The sequence below is a fragment of the Taudactylus pleione genome, unplaced genomic scaffold (genome assembly GCF_031769625.1).
Source record: "Taudactylus pleione unplaced genomic scaffold, aTauple2 ptg001800l, whole genome shotgun sequence".
Lineage (NCBI taxonomy): Eukaryota > Metazoa > Chordata > Amphibia > Anura > Myobatrachidae > Taudactylus > Taudactylus pleione.
Genome location: NW_028286197.1, coordinates 1,111,073 through 1,134,642, shown reverse-complemented (window position 1 = coordinate 1,134,642; position 23,570 = coordinate 1,111,073). Strand labels below are relative to the sequence as shown.

The window sequence follows — 23,570 nt, the reverse complement described above, 5'->3', positions numbered from 1 at the left end:
CAACGATCTCATTAACGAATGATGAACGATTTCTGACAGTATTTAAATGAATGATATTGTTGAAAATCTGACTGAAAACCCAGTCGATATCAGATATCGTTATCTGACATGCGGGCACGCGAATCGTTCGTCGATGCTTGCCAAACAGGTCAACGATATGAACGATGTAGCGATTTTTACAATCGTTATAGTTCATATATTCCAGAAAATCTGACTGTGTGTACCCTCCATTAGACTAACATGGCCTCCTGAAGGGGCTGACTTATGTCAACTCTGACCCTAGCATGTGTGTAAAGTTGATAGAGATGACTGTGATGCTGCTAGTGATGACTGTACCTGATTGGTTGCAACTGTGAAAAATCCACTCATTTATTCAAATTTAGTGAAAGAGCAGGAGCAGGTGTTTAACAATTAATTTTACACTGCAAGAAAACCTTAATTTTCATAAACAAAGACTGATTCATTCACAGTTCGGGAAGCAAAAGTCTGCACACTATGGGCGGGATGCATGACGCATTGCATTCGTGATGCGATGCATCCCGCCGGTCTTCGCATGCATACCGGCATTGGTAACGGCGGTATGCATGACGAACACCGCAAAGGATCACTCTCTCGGTAAGTGCAGCCCTTTGCGATGGAGGGACTTTCAGGTCTATGACCCAGAAGGTCCTCTGGCATTCCTCTGCGCATGCTACACTTTTTAACACTTATGCTACATGCATAAGTGTTAAAAAGTCAAAAATTGCAACCAATTCTAATAGCCCATGATTTGCAGGAGCCGCCGTGATTCCGGTGAGACAGCACCCCCCACAATGCATGTACAGAGCGACTTCTGGGTCATAAACCCGGAAGTCCCCTCGTTACAAAGGACAGGGGGAGATGTATCAAATCTTAGAGAGAGAATAAGTGGAGAAGTCGCCAATACCAATCAGCTTCTGTTATTTATAGAGTGTGCTAGATAAATTATAACTAGAAGCTTCTTATTGGTTGCTATGGGCAACTTCTCTACTTTATCGCTCTCTAAGGTTTGATACATTTTCACCTTAATCTTTTAAAGAGGAATACAACAATGTCAGAGGCTACTGAGCAGGTGCAGGTCTCTGGGAACATGGCACCAATGCTATGTTCCCAGAGACTTCTCTACTGTGCATGCGCAAATCTCTGGGAAAATGGACAGCGCTCCATTTTCACAGTGGTTTCTGTCTGCAGTGCCGGCTGACTCAGGATGTGCCCCTCTGGACCCAGGGGCCTGTACGCCAATGACAAATACTGCTCTCTTTCTGGAACATACAGTATGGTACTCTTGCAGAGCTGGACACGTTAAAATTTATTTGTATAAACAAACTGTGCAAGTGCTTTTTTTTACAGGATCATGTTACACCAGCAACAGACCCATGGTATGAATTGGTGAATGGTGAGAAGCTAAATTTCCCCAACGCCAGGCTACACCATGGGCAAAATTTACCAAATGTTAGCCGTGCTCACTGTTTGAACCGGACTGGATCTGCTGTGGTTCGACTGCAGTTTATACCTCAAAACCATGCAAATTACTAAAGGTCGTTTTGACTTTTTAAACTAAACTTGTCAATACCCATCGCAAACCCACAGTGCTCTATAGTGCTGCCAATCATTTGAATTTTAATGTAAAAAAAAAAAACTGTGCATGGGGTCCACCACCACCAGATAGGCTGGTAGTAGCAAAATCTGGGGAGAAATGTGCATTACCAGCCTGAGCTGGTGCCACTACAACAAGGAGACACACAGCATATTGTATGTGATTTATGGGTCACGATCTTCTCAGTTCTCAGTTGAGTATTTAAAGGGATATACTGGACTGACACTGATGGTGTTTTTCACTATCATCAACAAGGTATCAGTTGAGTTAGTTTCTTGTGGAAGAATGGTAATGAATTACTCCTGCAAAAATCCAGATATTGTACATTGCCCAGGAACAAACCAGCCATAGTGAAAACAATGGCTGGCACAATGCTCTAATAAGTGAATTGGTGTTCCTAATTTTCATTCAGAGGACCATCCATTGCACTGGAATGACTTTCCAGGTATGAATAGAAAAATTCCCTTTGTAAGATGCAAACTTCACCCAAAATGTTAAGTACAGTATCTAAAAATGTCTACATGACAACTCTATTGCCATACATCAGAAAACAATGGAGTCTCTTGGTACAGACTATTCACAGACAATGATCTGATATGCATACTGTACATGTGCAAAACTACATTTTTCCTAAGGAACAAATTGTTTGTGGTATATGAGTCAATTAGGGAAATGTTTTACCTGTTGAATTTGCCATCAAGAAAAGTAGACAATAGCACATTAATTGATTCTACTTTGAGTGATTAAAGTGCCATTCTTCATGTATCTACCCTACAAACTCTAATTTATTCTTCTAGGGGTCAGGAATTACCTAATTTAGGGCGGACAGACAGAAAATTTTATTCTAGCATACTTTCCTTCCCATATAATGGGGATGATTCAATTAGGAGAATGTTGGCTACCCTGCGAGTCAGGACATACATAAGTGCCACTTACGGTAGGCCTAAATTCGCAGATATTTGGTTGCCGCTCCATTGTGCTGCATACAAAAATCCGCAAGTCCAGGACCAAATGGGGGCAAGTTGATGCGCCATTTGCAACGGCACATTGCCAAGCTCGCAGCTAATTAAATCAACTCCAGTACAGTATAATTTTAGATTGGACTATCTTTAAATATAGATGTGTCCGTATTATTAATAATTGTATTGTACTTTCCACTTACCAATATCAACAGAAATCAACTGGAAAAACCAAAAAGGTGCATTTAAAAAATAAAAATACTCACCAAGAGACTGACATTCAGAATGTGTCTATTTGTGGTAGAGCCTAAGGTCAATGATAAAACCTCAAAGTCGTCTCGGATGTTAAAGACTACAACACCAGGGGGTGGTATAGAAAGAACATGGGCCACTGCATAGATAAACTGTGGCAGGAGAGGGGAAAGGAATTTATATTGCGACACTCCACCTAGACGTAAGGTGATACTGTGCGAAAGCATTTCATCAGTAATTATAGCCACTTGCAAGGAGCACTGTGCTGTGATGCGATGGATTCCATCTATACAGGAAGAAAATCAAAATTCAAACTGGAAATAATTTTAAATAATTGTGATTGCAAAACAATATGCGATATATACATATATATATATATTGTGATAGAAGCACTTGTAAAGTGGTCAATGGCAGGTACGTTTGTCCTACGTTTTTGGCCTATGTGTTCTAAAAAAACCCAGGAGAAGTCTGTTTTGTAAACAGACCAGAGTATCGGCTTTTGGAAAAGACAGTTTGGATCCTGGGGGTGTGGATGTGAGGAGAGGGAGGGCTCCATCCACAGGCCAGTCCAGGTTTTGGGCCTTTCAGCCTGGTAGCAGGCTTATTAGGGCTTACACCTGGACCTGGCTGATTTAAGCTGTGTTCAGTTGTAGCTGAGTGTCTCATACCTGGGAGAGCAGGCCGCAGGTTACTTTGCTCTGAGACACTCTTGGCTGTAAACCAGAAGGTACTGTGGACGGGGATTTTGTTTAGTGTTCTGATAGTGAGGGAACTTACTGTCTAGTTAGAACCCATACGGGTTAGGATTTTGTTTATGTTTTGTTTTATTTATGTACCTGGCACAATAAAGACTGGCTCCAACCAGCTTGTACGAGAACCCCAGAATTGTGTCCTGTTTCTCTGGCTGCAGTGTGTGTAAAGAGGGAGTCCGTCTACCCCAGGAGGGGGACCCCTATCCCGACTGCGTCACTCTATATATAAATATTAAATATATATATATATAAATAATAAAAAGATTCAGTGATTGCGCATGTTCTAGAACAAACACTGCCCAAGAAATATAGTCTCTAATGAGTCCAGCATTCAAAACACCAATCTAGGGTGATGACTGAATAGTTCCATATACCACCAGGTCCCAGGTATTGGCGGACCGCAGTTCTCCACTAAAGAAAGGACGGATGTCAAGTCCACAAAATCTGTCAATGTAAAAAGAGAGGAGAGCGCTCCATGGTGCAGATAAACACAAATTTTAATTGAACATATACACACGTTGGCACTCTATTGGGTGCCGCTTGTACCTTAAAGCAAACTGTGTGGGCTGGTTACCACATGATGTGTTAAAATACTCCACCGATTACTGTGGGCGCTGTCCCAGGGAACCGCTGGGCTCACACACCCCGCTGCCGGACACTACGGTGTAGACCACAGCCGGTCGGACCACTTGCGGCTGGGACACGCTGGAAGGCAACTGGGGATTCCTATGATGGACGGGGCCTCTGTGACGCACAGTTTGCTTTAACTGGTAACCAGCCCACACAGTTTGCTTTAAGGTACAAGCGGCACCCAATAGAGTGCCAACGTGTGTATATGTTCAATTAAAATTTGTGTTTATCTGCACCATGGAGCGCTCTCCTCTCTTTTTACATTGATATATATATATATATATATATATATAAACAAAAATATTAAAACAACACAACCCCTTTTACCAGTGTAAGTGGGACAAAAGTTCATGCAGTACATTTATGTAAATCATACTCGCAAACTCTCCGTGACTGTAGAGTCTACCAAACTGTGATTGCACCTTAGCCCCATTATGAAACTGTTATATTAAAAAAAAAACAGATATATGCATTCAAATTAGATCATTAGAATTATTTACCTGCATTGGTTATAAGTCACAATGATCCCTATGGCTACATGTATTTTCTGAAAAGTGTCAATGTGTTTTCATCAACAAGTAGATCTCACTAATTGCTTTAAGGCTCCTAAGAAAGTGAAAAAAAGCCAGGCAATACTGGGAACAAATACAGCATCTACCAACTCCACCTAGTAGGAGGAGATTTATCAGAACGTGGGGAAAGCGATAAAGAACTAACCATAACCATACTAACCATTCAACTTCTAATGCTGGCCATACACTAGTGCGATTTCGGCCAGATTTAAGTTTTCTTGTGCACCTTATAAAAGAACCACTTTAGCAAACCCTGAAAAGTATCAGTGTGTTTTCATCAACAAGTAGATCTTCCTAAAGCTGGCCATACACCTACACGATAAGTGCCGATGCGACTCACCGTGCCGTTTTCCCTTCAACTCCCCGGAGCTCCCTGGCAGCCCCTGCCGTACGTTTTCATGCTAATTTCACACACGATTTACACACGAGCCGTCATACGATCATGCGTCACTATACGACGGATCGTGAAGCGATTGATCGTGTGCCGCACATAAAAACATGCGATCATGCGATAGATCTCGCCTAAATTTAAATAGAGGACTGTGCTTCACTAGGGGGTTGCTGGGATTGACTGGGGGGGGGTATAAGCAGCAGCAGCCATTTCAGGGTCTTTGCAATTTCTGTTTGTTCTCTGATTAGTGAGGCTTGGTTTTTACCCTGCTGAACGCTCCACATTGCTAGCTACTGTGCTTTGCTGCTTTGTATTGCCTGGCTTTACAAAGTGCTTTATCCACTGTATTTCCTGTGTTCTATCCTGCTCTTTTATGGTGATGGATCCCTGGCGTCGTAGAGCTCTGTTGTCCTATGCTGTGGTCAAGCTGAGTAAGGAGAGGGAGAGGGCCCAGCATAGGGGGAGGATTAGGTCCTGCCGGACAAAGGATTGGCTGCTGGAGAGGGAGAGCCGATCCTACATGCCCCTGCTGACGGAGATGAGGGAGAACAACCCGGACGATTACCGCAACTTCCTGTGGATGGATGAGTCCACATTCCAGGAATTGCTGTGTGGTGACAGGTAAGAGGGAGCGAGGTCCCTCCCCCGTGTCTTTCCGACAAGCCCGGGTAATTACCTGATCCCCTTCTTTTTGCGCCCCTGCCTCTCGGTGCCAGGTTCCGTGAGACTCTGCTAGCGCAGGGGGTCTTTTTTGCCAAAAATGTGTCTCAGTCGTGCCAGTCATGCAGTTTACCACGGGTTAAGTGCCGGGAGCAATGCAGTCAATGAAATAACTCCAGGCCGCAATGAGAATTGAATTCCCACCAATGGGTCAATTATTATCTTTTATTTATAAGGTGCAACAAAGTGTCCCCAGTGTCTTGTGGGATGAGAGCAGATATTTACAAAACTTAAAAAATGAATACATGATACCAAGTTATGCTTTGAACAAACAGCTACGAGTTCATAAAATAAAGACATTCATGACCATACATGCGCACATATAAGCTGAATAATATATGCATGGAAGTAATTAGCACAGAGAACAGAGGACCTCATTCAGAACCGGATGCTATTTGCGGACGGTCGTTCTGAAAAAGGGGCTGGCTATTTAAATTAAGCGCTCGCTCTTTGCGGTCTGTTGATGCCTCTATGTCTGAACGAGCGAACGAAACATGCGCTCGCTATTTTGAAAAAACACCCCCTGGCCGCTCGCATCATATGTCATCTCGGCTATTTATTAGATTAATCGAGTACATCGAACGGCGTATGAACTGCTCGCTATTCTTGTGGTAGCATTTTCCTACCGCAATCATGCGAGCAGTTCAGGCTAAAAGACAACCAAGTGACGTGGCCGATGACGCTGCTTTGTTAATTATGCACTCCCATTAAACGCCCGTTTTGACCGTTTGGCACGCCTGCGTACGGATCTCCACTCCCCGTTTTCAAGCACCTTCCCCTGTTACCACCCACAAATGCCTCATCCTGTCACTCAAATTAGCAGGCATTCGCTATTTTGCGAACACACGATTTCCGACCGCAATGACTGGTTGGTGCATGCGCATTACAACCCATACGCATGCGCAGATGTGCGAACATCGCTCGGAACGAACGAGCGGCCGCTTACGAGCGCCTCTGAATCAGACCCAGAGTGGACAAATATGAGACGTAAGGCCTGATTGTCATTCTTATACTAATGCAGCAGCCGATACCCACTTGCAGTGTTTTGAGCGCCTTCATTTTAGCGTCTTTGGGGGTGTCACCCATGACATGCTCTTATGTCCACCCCCTATTACTTCCCAGAAACGCTCACTAAAGTCCACAGACCCTGTGTCAGATTCTGAACTGCGTCTCTGAGCGGTAACAATTGGGACACACGCACAGACTTGCAAAATCGGCCAACTGCGTGCGCCATCGAGACTGCGTCCACTTCTGTTCTTTTCAGGTTTTAGAGAGATCCATGGTTGAGCACAGGTGGTTAAATCAAATTAACTGAGGTACTAATTAAGTCACCTGTGCTCAACCATAGCTATCTCTAAAGGCCCCCATACATCAGAGATTGATTGCAGCAATCGTTCAATTTGCAATCAATTATGTATAAAAATCTTTCACTTTTTCAATCGATTGCAGATTGCAGAATTGCCACAATCGATTGAAAAAGGGAAAGATTTTTATACACAATCGATTGCAAATTGCACGATTGCTGCAATCAATCTCTGATGTATGGGGGACTTTAAACCTGAGCTATTGGGGAGCCTTGAGGACTGTGTTTGGGAACCTCTGGATTACAGGAATTACTTTTGATAATTGTTACCTTTCTAGAATACCACAAATAATAAAGAAAATGGTAAGAATTACATCTAACATGCAGACAAAAACTATAAAGAGACATTCCAAGGTACAAATTCCCAATATTAAAAGTAGCTTCAATAACAGGGTAAATGGCTTGATTCTAAAGGCCCCCATACATCAGAGAATGATTGCAGCAATCGTGCAATTTGCAATCGATTGTGTATAAAAATCTTTCCCTTTTTCAATCGATTGCAGATTGCAGAATTGCCACAATCGATTGACAAAGGGAAAGATTTTTATACACAATCGATGGCAAATTGCACGATTGCTGCAATCAATCTCTGATGTATGGGGGCCTTAAGTCGCATGCTTCTGTGGCTGCTTTTCTCTATGGCCGCAGCATTGTACTCACTTTCATATGTGAAGACAATCTGCAGAACTAAGTGGCTCAATCAGAGATGGACGCTATTGTGGCAGCCGCTGTGTCTTAGAGGTCCATTCATTATGCCAGTGGTTCCCAAACTGTGCCTCAGGACACTTGCAGGGGTGCCTCAGGTTGGTGGTCCAGCACCAAATCAAATTATTTATGGTCAATGTAATGTAAATATGTGGACAAACAGAAGCACAAACCTGTCCATCACCACATAACTGACCATAAGGATGACAGGTAAGCACAATTTACTTCACTTTACTAATATACACTTTTTTCTGAGATTCTCAATTACTTTTGGCTTAGGGATGCCGTGAAAACAAGTCTGATACTATAGGGCGCCGCCTTTCAAAAAAGTTTGGGAACCTCTGCATTATGCTAATTATAGGGTATCGGGCAGCCCCCAATAAGTAGGTATCCAACTCGCTGCGAGCAGCAGCGTTGTATACAAAGCCACCAGAGCAATTCAACATTGCTCCGATACAGAGCAGCTGATCCGATAATCTTCCGTGCTACTGCGCATGCATGACTTCCAGCGGAAGGAGCCGGACGGGGGCAGAGGGATCCAAATAGATCTGTCATGGATGTGTTTGGCTGTGGATCCAGAATAGGGGCCTGATTCAGCAGCAATCACTACTGCGTTCGCAGATACGATTTTGCACGGAACGCAGCTGCAAAAAAATGCTAATGCTTACAAAAGCTCAGTCAACATAAAGACACCCACTGCTGCTTTCTCACATTTGTCCGCTGTCACTTTTCTGTCTAAACATCGGTACCATCAATGCACATCAACCACTCACGCAGCATTTACACCAGGTCTGACATGCAGCAGACACTAAGTATCTACGCACGCAGTAGGCTCTGAAGCTGCGCATGCAATCGCAGTGGCTAAATTATGCACATCCCAAGCAACAGCGTTCAAACGGATAGGCACGCCTTCGTCTTTCCTACCACTCCCCATCACCAACCCCAAACGCTCACAGCCTGTCGCTCACTCACTCTGCAATGGATTGTTCTGTGCGTACATAAATGCACTGCGGTTTATACGCATGCATAATGGATAACAATCGCTCGATCTGTGTACGTAGTTGCATTTGCGAATGATGCTGAATCAGGCCCTAGGTGTTGGAATGTGGTATGTGAGGCTTGGACGGAAACTGGGAGATCAATTATAACTCTACTACATGCAGTCAAGAGATTAAAGAGAGACAGCTGGATAATGAAGAACTGTGTGAATAGCTATATGGAGATACACAGACAAGACAGTTCTAGGTTTGCAGATGCTGGAGACTCAGGACCTTCGATGCACCGAATCAGATCAGGATTACGGAGATGATAGAACTGGTGAGTCTCCGAGATAGAATCGATGAGGATGCTGTCACTGGGATTGAACCAGTTAATACAGTAACCGGCAATTGTGCAGATACTGGGATGGAACCAGCTAATATAGGAAAAAGTAATTGTGCAGGCACTGGGATTGTGCCAGCGATACAGGATTTGTTGCTGTGGTTTTCACTGGGATGGCACCAGCGATATGGGTATGTTGTAGCAGATACTGGGATTGCGCCAGCGATACAGGATTTGATGCTGCGGTTTTCACTGGGATGGCACCAGCGATACAGAACTCAAGAATCACTTGAGATGGAAGTCTGTTGGCTGAAAGTAACTGTGAAAACACAGACAAGCTTGCAGCAGGTTATAAGACAACAAAGCACTGGCCAATTGGGTGTGTCCTAGAAGCTCCCGATATACCCCTGGCTGTCCAGGGATTGGCCGAGAGTATCATATGATTGCAACCCGGCTTGTGGTTGTTGTTTAGCTAATCACCTGACCCAGACTGTCATAGCTGCACCAGTGGCGTCACTAGGGGAGTGCGGGGGTGCGGCCCACACCGGGTGTCACCCTTCATGGGGGTGACACCAAGAAGAGCATCACTCAAACCCGCGGGCTGCACCCCCTCCCCAGCACCACCGCACCCTGCCGACTCCATGAGCTGGAGTCTGTACCGTACGCCGCTGGTGACTGGTCCTGTACACTGCCGGGGCTCAGCTAATTCTCTCACCGCGGCCGGCGTCCAGAGCTACACACAGGAACAGAGAATCTCTATGCTTGTGTGTGGTTGTGGACGCCGGCCGCGATGACGTCATCGCGCACACTGCACGGCGGCTCCGCATGTGGTTATGGGAGCCTGTGAGAGAATAAGAAGGAGGGACTGTGACTGTGAGCGCTGCTACTGCCAAGAGGGAGGACCTTATATGCGCACCCCACCCAGACACCCCCAGTGCAGACCAGGTCGTGAAGAGAGGTAAGTACTGCACAGGGGAGGGGGCACAGCATTAAGTGTATTACTGGGGCCACTGAATAAAAGGCACTACTGGGGGTACTGTATAAGGGGCACTGTATAAGGGCACTACTGGGGGCACAGCCAGGGGCATTTCTAGAGAGTGCAGTCTCCAACACGGGCCCCTTCCTCTCCGCCCGGCGGCTGGCAGCGCACTGAGCTGTGCGTGGCCAGCGCCGGAGTTATAGACTCTGGGCACTAGAGTGTGCCCAGAGTCTATAGTGTATGCACAGATCACCGGGAAAATGGGCGCAACGGCCATTTTCCCTGTACTGCGCCTACGACGGGAAAATGGCTGCCGTGGCCTTTTTCCAGTCTTTTTACATCGCCGGAGGCCAGCATCGACGTTGGACTCCGGAGAGGTAAGTAATATTATGGGTGCAGGGTGTGCGGTGAAGGACCCCCCTGGACCCAGTGGCCCATGTTCCCCGCACATCCTGCACCCATTGTAGATACGCCCCTGGGCACAGCATAAGGAGCACTGCATAAGAGGCGCTACTGGGGGAACTGTAAAAGGCGCCCTACTGGGGGCACTGCATATTGGACATTGGGGGCACTGCATAAGGGGCGCTACTGGTGGTACTGTGTAAGGGGCACTATTGGGGGTACAGCATAAGGGGCTCTAATACAGGGGGCATTGCATAATGGGCACTACTACAGGGGAACTGCATAATGGGCACAACTATAGGGGACATTGCATAAGGGGCACTACTACTGGGGCATTGCATAAGGGGCACTACTACAGGGGGCATTGAAAAAGGGGCACTACTACAGGGGGCATTGAAAAAGGCGCACTACTACAGTGGTCATTGTATAAGGGGCACTACTGTGGGTATTGTGTATAAGGGGCACTACTGTGTGTCGCAACATGAATAGGGGACACTACTATGTGGTGTAATGTGAATAAGATTGTGCTGCTGTGTGGAGTAATTTGAATTGGGGATACTATGTGTAATTTCAGAAGGACAGACCCCATATCCCTTACTGCAAGGTTTTTAGGTTTAAAAGTAGATCACTTAGTCCAAAAGTCTGGCCACCCCTGCCCTAGTTGATACACACTGCCCGATAAGCGCTGAGGTGAACGATATGTTGGTCCTATATGCTGGATCAGACGACATAACGTCCAGTGTGTACCCAGAGCTTAAGTCAATAAAAAATATTTGAGTTTTTTTTACCTCAATTATGGGAGTGCAAGTCTGCAAATGTGTTTTTGTCATGAAACTCGCATGCTTCGCATTAATGTGCATACCTAAGAAATGTGAGATCCAATTAAAAATGCCAAAATTGCACTGCACGCGTTTAGGGTTTGCAAATTTTCTACAATATGTGACTTGCGAGAAGTGAATTAAAAGTGGAGAGACCTTCCTGGACCCCCAAAAAGTTACAACTTTGTTAGCAAAATCACATACAAAGTTAGTGTGCATAAGGAGAGTATCACATGGCTGATTTGTGCATTTTTTTAAGTAATTAACTGTAAAAAGCTTACAAATGTAATTTACTTATAAAGGAAATAAGGGAAAAATATCAACAAAAAAAAGTAGAAAAAAAGATGCTTTTGGGGTAATTCGAGGCAGTTTTTATTTTTTAAATTGTCAAAAGCAATTATTGTGACTATTCTTTTTGCACTCTATCATAAAATGTCTGACAGGAAAGAGAATTTATTTAGACTACCGTTTGCCCACAGTTTTGCTTGTGTGGATGTCTCCATAGTTCATAAGCAGTGGTGTGATACAGGAGAAGGGGGGGGTGACACCATGAGCTACCACACCGGGTGACACCAACCCTAGTGACGCCTCTGGGCTGCACATATCTCTGCTTTTAAGGAGGAACTGACTCGTGGAACACACTGTGGTCATACAGTGAGAATGGCAACACTAAAGGACTAGTAACACCACATCCAAATGATCTCTGCAGTTCAAGTTGAGCATTACCAGCTGGAATACAGTGCAAACTCTGCTGTAATCAAGAATCTGCAAATCTCGCAGACAGAGAGGCTCTCAGGTGCATAATCAGTCTAGAAGGGAATCCAACAATTAGTTAAGGCCACCCATACATCAGCGATAGATTGCCACGATGTTGCAATCCTGCATTGCAGGATCGCAGAAATCCAACATGTTGGATTTGACATATATGCCGATCACGATCAAAAAATTATCGTGATTGGCAGATCAGTGAAATTTAACATGTAGAATTTCTCCGATCCTGTGACGGATCACGGAACATCATTGGCCACCGGCCGGCATTTCCGATCCCATCCCGGCGTTCCGTCGCCGATGTATGGGGACCTTAACACAGACATGCTGCAGCTTGTATGCTGAACAGATCTCTTAGGCAAATCTGGATATCCTAACCTGCAACACAGGTAGCAGAGGCAAGTCACAGGACAATATGTAAATACTTAATTAATCTTAATATATTTGTTTATTTTATGCCTTGCATCTATTAGGGTACATTTTTCAGCTTGTCACTACAGCTCGTCATTTTTTTTTTGTGATCTCTATATTTTAATATTGTAATGTACTGAATTAAAGATTGATTTTTAGGGTCATAACAAGGTGTGCCCCATTTACCAGGAGTTCTGTTCTGTCTGTTTTTGTTGAATATATAAATTCTGTAAGAGGCTTCTTGTGTAAAAAGACACTTCCTGACAGCTTTTCTGATCTGCTGCATCCGAAGACGCAGCATCAGATCAACTGCGTGAACATCGGACATCTGAGAAAACCTCAGATTACTCAGAAAGGACGGGTAAATCAGGTTGCCGGGGCCAGTGAAGCTGCTTTCAAAAAGGAAACAGCCACTGGCTTTGGCACGCCCAGAAAATAGATCTGCACATGCACAGAGCGGCTTCTGCACATATCTGCAAACAGCGGAGATTTAGGCAAATACTGGATTTCCGAAAATCTCTAAATCAAGCCCTAAGTCACAAATCTAGTTGTCTGAAAGTGCAAGTCTCTCATACCCCCCATTGCTTCCTTCCCATTCCCTTTATCAACAGGGCAGCACAGACGGTGTAATGGTTAGTGTTACTGCCTCACAGCACTGAGGTCATGGGTTCAATTCCCACTACGGCCCTAACTGTGTGGAGTTTGTATATTCTCCCTGTGCTTGCGTGGGTTTCCTCCGGGAACTCCGGTTTCCTCCCACACTCCCAAAAAAATATACTGGTAGGTTAATTGGCTCCCCACAAAATTGACCCTCGTGTGTATGTGTGTGCGAGCATGTGGTAGGGAATATAGATTGTAAGCTCCACTGGGGCAGGGACGGATGTGAATGGCCAAATATTCTCTGTAAAGCGCTGCGGAATATGTGTGCGCTATATAAATAACTGGTAATAATAATAATAATATATGTTTGTCTTCATGACTTACGTTTCTTATCCAATGTACAGTATATTCTTGCCAAATAAACACTTGCAAGATCTTTTGATATGTGATGCAAAAACCCTTAATAAAAAGATTTAAAAAAAAAGAGTGCAAGCTTATCCAGCTCAGCTTCCGCAGATGCAACAGTCATCATCAGTATCGACACTTACATAAGTCTTACTCGTAAGCATGACTCAGAAACGCACAGATACATACACGCTCAGTACACTCGCAACAAAAATCGCTGCTCCACGTGTCTTGATATTCGCTACCTGGTTGTCGTCCAGAAACACCTTCATTATGCTATAGTTGCACAAGATGCGTCTTGCACGCACCTATTTGCAACTTTAGACACATTGTGCGGCACATGCGCATACTGGGCCTGATTCAGAGCCGGACGCTATCAGCCGTTCGCTCGTACGCATTCGATTGTTTTAAACCACGCATGCGTCCGGTTCTCATTGCGCATATGCGGCCGGATCATTGCGGTAATTTTTCGTTCGCTCGTATACACAGCCAACAGGAAGTGACCTATGTCATTTGATTGACAGAATGTTCCATTTATGGGTGGTAACGGGGGTGGAGATGAGAAAACGCAGGCGTGTCAAGCCGTTTTTTGGGCGTACATGTATTATCTTGTGCGAACGTCCAATTTGGACGGTTTTTTGGCTACGTCACTGTGTGATCCAGTTTCCATTATGACTGCTCGTTCAGCTTGTGGTAGGGTACTGGATCTCGCAAAGACGATGGTCTCTTCGTAGCTCCCTTAGCGAATCGATGTTTTGCTATTCTCCTTTACAAGGCACAAGACCAATCACCTAATAATTGGATCACTTGCGAGAAGGTGATTTAGAATGGCCATGATTTATTAGCTAAATTTGGAACGCATGTTGTGTTCCTATTTGTTTGTTTTTTGAAATCACAGCAATCACAAAATAAATGTTTAAATAAAGGTAAAAATGTTTGATGTTTTTGCTATATTCCTTACCCATGTTGTTGTCTGGTTTTTTTTGTTTTTAAAAAGCCCAACACCTTTTTTTTCTTATTTTTTAAACATTTTGGTTACAATACAGAAATACAATCAGCTACTAATTGCTTTGCTTGTCTTATTGTTTACTTACCTGTTACCTTCTGTTTTTTTTACTTAAACATTTTTTAAAGTATATGTCCTTTGTTATGTATTTAAGTATGTTTGTTACAGTCCCTTTTAGCCATTTGAAAATGAATTTGACAATTTATTTTTTTTTTTTCAAAAAATAAATGATCACATTTTGTATTAAATTTGTTTTTTTTTATGTCCATTTTATTTTTTTGGCTTCAAAAATATAATGTAAAAAAAAAACAATTCACAAGAAAGGAGAGGGAGTTTTTGAGGTGCAAAAATATGGGACAAACACAGAGATGGAATTTGGGGAAATTTGCCAGTGCTGTCAACGCCTTCTCCCCCGCTTGGCTTCATGTTGGAGGGAGCATGACTTTGCCCGTCTGGTCGTACGCCTTGCCTGGCCAGAGGTAGCTGAGGTTTCCTCTGGCCTAGGCATAGGGCTAGGCACATTTGGAGGGATGGCCGATGTTGCGCCAGAGGTGGAGGGCCCTGATGTTCCGGCAGGAAGTGAGGCCAGCTCCAACATGCGCAGGCGGACAAGCTGCTCCAGGACATTAGCTATTCTGACATTGGCCACAGCATTTTCCTCCAGGGCGACCGCCACCCGTAGCAGATTGGCGTCCATCCTCATCAGAATCTCTGTGTTTTTATCCGTTTTCTCATTGAGATCTGAGAGAAGGGCCACTGCCTGCGAGGGGGAAGGCCCTGGACTGTCCGCCACAGGGTCCCCAGATGGAAATACTGCTTCCTCCCCTGCGGAGCCAGCAGATCTACTGCGGCCAAACCTCAGTTCTGGAGCACACTCGTCCTCTTCTGTGCCTGTGTGAAAAAGAGAGATCATACAAATATTAGTAAATTTTTTAGTTTTCACAAAAAACAAATTTAAACAGTTTTATCTCAATGACCTGCGGGAACATGTGGAGCCGCAAAGTCTGGCATGTCTGTGTCCATGTTGGACACGCCAAACACCTCCTCTTCCTGCACACACCCCTATGCCAGCTCCTCCAAATTGGTCAGCTCCAGTGACACAGGGGTTGGCCCACCACCTGTCCCCCCTGCATGCCTAGCCCTATCAGCCAACTTTTGCTTTAGCCGATATTTGAAGTCACTCCATCTGTTGGTAAAAAAAGTAATTTTAGATTTTAAATGTTCCTCCATATTTTGGGACTTCGGTGAGAGCATTTATGTACCGGCGTTTGACCTCTTTGGTTGAACGGACAAAGTCACCAACCCCATTGACAGCACTGGCTATTTCCTCCCACAGTTTCCATCTCGTGGCACCTGTGCCAGGTTGTCAATACAGTTTTGCACCAAAACCTCCATCTCCTTTCTTGTGAATTGCGGCTGCCTTTTTCTTTTTGCCCTGGCCTGGGTACTAGGCCCCGCAGCCTCCTCATTGTCAGTCTCAACACCTTACAAAAAATAAATAATTTATTTTTTTTTTCTACTTTTTTTGTTTTTTTGGGTTGCTAACTTTCATTTTGGAGCTACTTACTTTGTGGTCCAGGATTCTGGCTTTGCTGCTGTTCTGTGGACATGATTCAAGCCTTGAATTCAGCAGACCCATTGTGTGCTCTCGTGATGTTTTTATAGATGCGTGTGCATTATACGGGTGCATCTATTGTGCGTCATTGTTTTAAGCGGGAAAGTTCGGTCTATTTAAGGCTTTTTTGTGGCCTTGTTTCGGGGTGGGTTGATTGAAGTGGTTGGAGGTTGTGATAGGTGCGGAGTAGTGGTTTGTGAAGTAGTTGTTTGGATTTGGTGCGAGTTGTCGATTTATATTTTTTCGCTTTTATGCGTTTTTTTCTTAAGCCTTTTTTTTTGTGTTGAGGTAAGTTTGGTGGGTCGCTTTAAACTGTTTCTTTTCTTTAAAACAATGTTAATGTTAATTTTTTTTTTTTTAATTTATTTTAGTTTTTTTTTTAAATTTTCTCTCCTTTCGTCTTGTGGACTGCGTGTATATTTTGGGGATCGTCTTTGTGCGGTAAGTGTTTCTTGACATACATTAGACCCTGTTTATTTTAAAAATGTATCATGTATTTTTAAGGGGTCACACTATGCATTATTTTTTTAATTTTTTGGGGGCCAATTGAGTATTTGGCCGTCAAACATGCGAAATGTATTGCGTATATTTAACACATCTCCTGTCTGTGGCGTTAACATACCATTTAGCGGTATTTTGTATCCTCTCTTGCGTATATTTAACACATCTCATGTCTGTGGCATTAGCATACCATTTAGCACATTTAACACATCTGTCTGTGGCTTTAGCATACCATTTAGCGGTATTTTGTAACCTCTCTTGCGTAAATTTAGCACATCTCCTGTGTGTGGCATTAGTGTACATTGGAATTTTCGAATAAAAACATACAATAACAACATCATCATCTGTGTAGTGCATGCCTTCTTTATATTTTTGCCTTAGCCTGTCTTTAGTTTGTGCTAATTTTAACATTCTTTTTATGTTAAATCTAATTCGTAGATTTACTTCGAGATGTCACTGCCTAACCCTGTAAGATTCTTCTTAATGAGTAAAAAATATAAGTATATTTTCTCATTGTTAAATGTTGTAAAAATAACTACATTGTCTAACATTTCAGATTGATGTTGGGCGAATTATAGTGGCGATGGTCCACGACCCCGACCAACCTGAACATCCTCCTAGGCGTAGGCATCGTAGGCGTGCAAGGCCCCAGATATTTAGAACACGTGTCACCCTTTTTGGAATGCCTGATGATGTGGTTTTACGGCGTTATCACCTACCACCCCAAATCATCCTAGACACTCTTTCATTAATAGAGAGTGATCTTGAAAGGCAAATTAACAATCCAACAGCAATACCACCACTTACGCAGTTAATGTCGGTCTTACATTTTTGCGCCTCAGGATCCTTCCAGACCACAGTTGGGATCTTTGCTGGCATTTCCCAATCCTCCATTTCAAGGATCCTGAGGGCGGTAATGGATGCCCTGTTTAAGCACCTCCATCATTTTATTAATATGCCATTGGATATGGGTTCCCTTAATGTGGTGAAGCAGAAATTTTTAGAAATTGCAGGCTTCCCACACATCATAGGAGTTGTGGACGGCACTCACATACCACTTCAGCCTCCAGCAGCGCTGGAGGCAATATTTAGGAACCGTAAACATTTCCATTCAATGAATGTAATGGTGGTATGTGATGCCTCCCTCCAGATCCTGTCCCTGAATGCCAAATTTCCAGGAAGTGCACATGATTCTTTTGTCATCCGGCAATCAGGGCTTTGGCACAAATTAAACAACCTACAAGCTGGTGATGCGTGGCTTCAGGGTAAGTGGTACCCCTAATTTTTAAAGCAAACACTGTTGACTTAGAAATGGTACTGAATGTTTTTTTATTTTCACAGGAGACAGGGTTACCCTTGCACGCCCTGGCTGCTCACTCCTTATTTGGTTCCTACACCAGGGCCAAAGTCAATATAATTCCGCACTTACTGCCACCAGGCAGGTGGTGGAGCGTTGTATTGGCCTTTTAAAAGGCCGATTTCGATGCCTCCACCGCTCTGGTGGCGACCTCATGCATTTGCAGGCTATTGTTTCCAAAATTGTGGTCCTGTGTGGGATATTTCACATCGCCATAAGGAGTGGTGTCCCAATGCAGCCAGAGGATGCCTTGCCTGAGGATGGCCCCCCAGTGGTTGGTCGGAGGAGAGTGTCAGGGGGGGCCATACGTGATGAGGTAGTCACACGATTTTTCAGGTATTTGAATTTCCTATATTTTACATTTGTTTACATTGTGAAGAATGAAAATTATGTGTGTTTACTATCCTATGTTTCGAATTTTAACCTTTTTTTTTTTCTTGTAAAATCCAAACAACAACCTTCTTACTTCCTGAAATTGATCGCCTGTGACATTAATGACTCACAAATGACCTTTACACCTGGACAAATGTGTTTACCTGATTTTGGACAACATGTTGGCATGCACCATCTTCAACCAGTTCTTGATTTTTTTGTACATATATGTGTGTGTATTTGTTTTTTATTGTGTTATTGTGTAATAAACAAATTTTATATTTATTCATTTTTTTTACATGAAAAAACAGAAAATGGACAGTACTATGTACCTCTATACACCATATTCTATACAATGTACCACTATACACCATATTCTATACTATGTACCACAATACACCATATTCTATACTATGTACCACTATACACCGTATTCCATACTATGTACCACTATACATATTCTATACTATGTACATAGTATAGAATATGGTGTAGAGCTGTATTGTGGTACATAATATAGAATATGGTGTATAGTGGTACATAGTATAGAATACGGTGTATAGAGGTACATAGTATAGAATATACCTTTTAACTTAATTTCCAAGTGTTTTTTTTTTTTTAAAGTTTTATCTTTTAGAAATTTTTAAAACAAAATAACAATTAACAACATGTTTGCATAGTTTGCCCTACCTTTTTACGTCTTTATTTTCCTATTTTGGGAGTTGCATGGATAATTTTGAAGAAATTCAATAATTACATAAGGGTATTTTAGCAAAACATTATGGAGTTAATGTCAATTGTCCCAATTAGTTGAATGTCAAAATATGTCTTTAAAGTCTGGGAAACCACTCTTTGTTTTTTAAAGTTACATTTTTCAAGAATACTTACTCCAAAAATTTAGTCTGCCACATTGTTTGCATTTTCATATGCAAATTCCATAAACCCAAATGTTTAAAAAAAAAAAGCACATTGATTGACCTTGTGAGCTAATGTTTGAGTCAATAAATGAGATTTGTTTAAATAAACAGCTTTTATTAACAAAATAAAATAACATAAATAATTAATTTTGCAAAAAAACATTTAAATGGTCCATTGAGACCAGCAGCTGAACCAAATAGCCCCTCATCGCCATTATATGGCCCAAAATCGCCTGATCCTGCCTCCTTGGGTCTGTTGAAAGGCAAATATGTGTTTTAATTAAATGTGAATTTTTAAAATAAAACATAAAAGAAAAACAGTATGATTTACACTTAAAAAAAAGTTTACATACCATGCTAATTTTTGTGCTAAAATATAGTGGTAACATGAATTTGCCTAAATTATCAATTGGCACACAAAAAAACTTAACAAAACATGAACATGAGAATAGTGGTTTCAACAATCACTTTGGGATCTTAAATAATCCTTACACAATTTGTATATTGATTTTAGTGTAGAAATTTACAAAAGCACAATGAAACTTGTATTTGGCTCTGGCATATGTAGTTATTGTAAGTTTATTTTGTAATGAAACATGAATAAATTTGCCCCAAATTTAGGAAAACAAACTCCAAAAAACTTTAAAAAAAAAACAAACCGATTTAAAAAAATAAAATAAATAAATTTGGGCCAAAATGTTTGAAAAATTAGCACCCAAAATAAAAAAAAAAATAACCCAAAAAAATAAAAATACAATGGACTGCCCTTAGATTGTAAGCAGGGATACCACAGTGTATGCATATAGGGCACATTTTAACACAATAATTGCAAACATGAAAGACAAAATACCTGCAGGTTCAGGGCCAGGTTGGCCCAGATCCTCTTCCTCCGAAGTGGGCCAGTGGATGGGCGAAGAAGGTGGGGAAATGTCCGCGGGGGATAAAGGGGAGGGGTTGGAATCAGGAGTGGGTGCATCAGGGGAGGGTGTGGGAATGTGGATGGGTAGAACAGGGGAGGGAGGGGTTATTTGGTTTTGGGGAGCAGGAGAGGGAGGGGAAATAGAGATGGCCAGGTCAGGGGAGGGTGGAGAAATTTGGGAGGAGTGGGCAGGGGAGGAGATGGTGGGAGTTGGGGAGAGGGGTCAGGCAGGCCTCCGTCTTCGTCTATGGATCCGCTACTGACCTAAATGATGTATAGTTTGTAATATTAGCAAATATGTATACAAAAAAACATTTAAAATGTAAAACATTAACCCAAAAGAAAATATTAATTAAAAAAAAAAAAAACATTAACAAGGTCTCATTTATCCCGAAAAAAACGCATACTGCACACATGCACACGCATTAATGCAAATTTACATTAGCAAAGACAAAAAGTAACAAGAGATTGTCATAGATATATAAACATTCAAATATCCACTTACGCCGACAGATCCTCATCCGAAGATGCGCAAGCAGGTGTGGGGCCCGGCGGCGTAAATCCGACCACCGGCGCTCTAACTGGCCGATGGTCCTCCGAAATCCCAAGGCCCGCAGCCTGGTCCGCACCTCCACGTACGCCCGCCGCTTGCGTTGGTTGGTGACAGGGGGCGGCATGTCTGTAATTCTGCGATCCAGCACTTCAGTGAGCACCAGCAGCTCACGCTGTGTAAAAGCACTGGCTCTCATAATGGCAATGGTTTTTTTTATTACAGGGACCCCTAAATTTTGATTGGCTAATGTACTTTCATAAATAACATGAAGAATTCTATTGGTTAATGTGTGAGTCATGTGAACAACCCCTAAAAATATATTGTGACTTATGATTGGCTTGCTGCATTTAGATGCGTTAGCAACAAGCCGGAAATAAAACAATTTCTAAATTATAAACCAAAATAAAAGCTAGTAAAAAAACAAACAGCCTTTGGATTGAAAAAAAACAAGTTTGCCGTTAAAAGCGGACGGATTCTACAGACCAAAATGAACACAAAACAAACAATAAAGTTTATTGACATTAAAAAAAAAACAAGATTGAAAACTTTCGACCAACAATTAAGTAAATTAAGGTAATGATTGGCACCAATCAATTCACGGATGTTTGACTAAGGAGAAACAAGGCAATCGACAAATGACAGGCCTACTTCCGGTCGTACTTGTGCGAGCGAACACTTCATCCAAAAACGAGTAGTGCGCTCGCTATTTCGGACACTCGTTAGCTAGAGGAGGGGTTGTGGAAATATGGGGCGGAAGACTCGCTACGAGCGACCACACGTGCGAGTGCTTGGTTTGACATTTGGACGGACGTACCTCCTGCGGGCGAACGGGTGATAGCGTCCAGCTCTGAATCAGGCCCACTGTGTTTAGGAATTTAGATGCAAGCGCAGTCGACTCAAAAATTATATGCGACTGAAACAAAGTGTGCTGCCGACTGTCTGATAAATGCTAAAGTTTATCACTTTGTGTTTCAGCAGAAAAGAAATTAGAAAATAGAAAAAAACAAAACCATGATTAGGATCGTAGTCGTTGATGGCAACCTAGAGCATATATGTAATGCACCCTGCAGCATCACCCGGGGAGGGAATCAGTACTAATCCCGACAGCGGCAGCCCGACAGAGGAGGAAATCCCAATCGCACTTAGGGTAAGTATAACTAACCTAATTCCCCCCCCAATCCTCCTTTATTGGTGCCTAACCCCTCTAAGTGCTAAACCTAACCCCCCCTTCTCCGCAGCCTAACGCTAAGTCTCCCAGGGGGGTGCCTAACCCTAACCTCCCCCCGGCGGTGCCTAACCCTATCTCCCCCTTCCCCTAGCCTAACCCTAACCTCCCGGAGGGGTGCCTAACCCTAAGTCCCCCCCAGGAGCCCCTACCTAACCCTCCTCCCCCTGTCGGTCTGCTCCCGGCTTACCTTCGATCGGTAACCCAGATGTCGAGCTCCTGGCATAAGTCTAATGACAGGCGTCGAGATTTTGACACCTGTCATTTGTACCTTGCCGGGATTAAGCAGCCAGAAAGCCGGCGATCGGCATTGCGACCGCCGGCTTCCCCCGGGGAGAATGGGTCATTAGTGGGGAGACAAGGTGTGGGCCATAAACAGTTACATAGACATGAGTGAGTGTCAGTGGCGGTTCCTAACTGCTGTCTTGAGGATGACTACCGCTGCGCTGCCCAACTGAACAGCCCCATGATGTAGGGAAAGAAAAGCCCCCGGCTTCTAGGAACTGCATTGGCTGTAGCCCCTAGAAGCATCACAGCTTGCAGAAAAGCAGGGGAGTGGCTTCCAATTGGAAGCACTATCTGCCGATCGCAGTACAAACCGCCTTCCAGCATGTAATTAGCAGATAGTGCTTCCAATTAGCAGATAGTGCTAGTGCTTCCAATTAGCAGAAAGTGCCCAATCACTGTGGGCTCACTGGTGGTGGCAGATTTCTACTGCAACCAATCAGAACTGTAACACCTATAGAAGATTTAACAAATGTTGATTTAAGTATGTATTGTGAAAATGAGAGTCGAGCTGCGTCTGCAATTCTAAATCTCACTGCACAGGCTGTGAGCTGGTCTCCCAGATGCAGGAAATGACAGTATAGTGAGATTCTTTTAGGGAACAGAATGCTGTACTGAGGACTTGTGCACGGTCCCAGGAACAGTGTACCAGTGAATTGCAGACTCAGGGCCTGATTCAGACCCGGACGCTATGCTGTGCTCGCTCCCATTGAGCGATATTTAGCAATCTGCGCATGCGTTTGAGTCGCAATGCGCGTGCGTGAACCAGTCATTGCGATGGGAAAGTGCTCGCCCGTAGCCTGCAGTCGGGCCGCTATTTTGAGTGACAGATAGTGCCGTTTGTGGGTGGTAACAGGCTAAGGTGCTTGAAAATGGTGGTGTGGATGTGCGAACGCAGGCATGCCCGACCATCAGAACGGCGTTTAGTGGGTGTGCATGATTAGCAAAGTAGAGTCATTACACACGTGACTTGGTTGTATTTTAGCCAGAACTGCTCGCAATGTTGTGGTGGGAAAAGGCTACCACAAGCTCTGCAAGCAGCTCCAATGGCTCTCGATGTTCCCGATTAATCCTACAACTGCCGGAGATGACGTGTGTTGCAAGTGGCAAAAGGGCGTCTTTATACAGGTGCGAGCGTATAGTGCGGCCGCTCGCTAT

General features: G+C 43.5%; 1 protein-coding gene across 7 annotated transcripts in view; it reads right to left on the bottom strand.

Moving 5' to 3' along the window:
- Positions 1 to 23,570, bottom strand: part of LOC148436343 (cadherin EGF LAG seven-pass G-type receptor 2-like) — a 383,494-nt gene that overhangs the window by 315,465 nt on the left and 44,459 nt on the right. For 6 of the 7 annotated variants that reach the window (XM_088465025.1, XM_088465023.1, XM_088465019.1 and 3 more), the window contains exon 2: positions 2,841 to 3,112. In XM_088465025.1, coding sequence (XP_088321151.1) covers positions 2,841 to 3,053 — 213 coding nt within the window. In that variant the 5' untranslated portion in view covers positions 3,054 to 3,112. Of the gene's footprint in view, positions 1 to 2,840; positions 3,141 to 23,570 lie in introns of all 7 variants that reach the window. The other variant, XM_088465024.1, reaches the window with a different exon arrangement.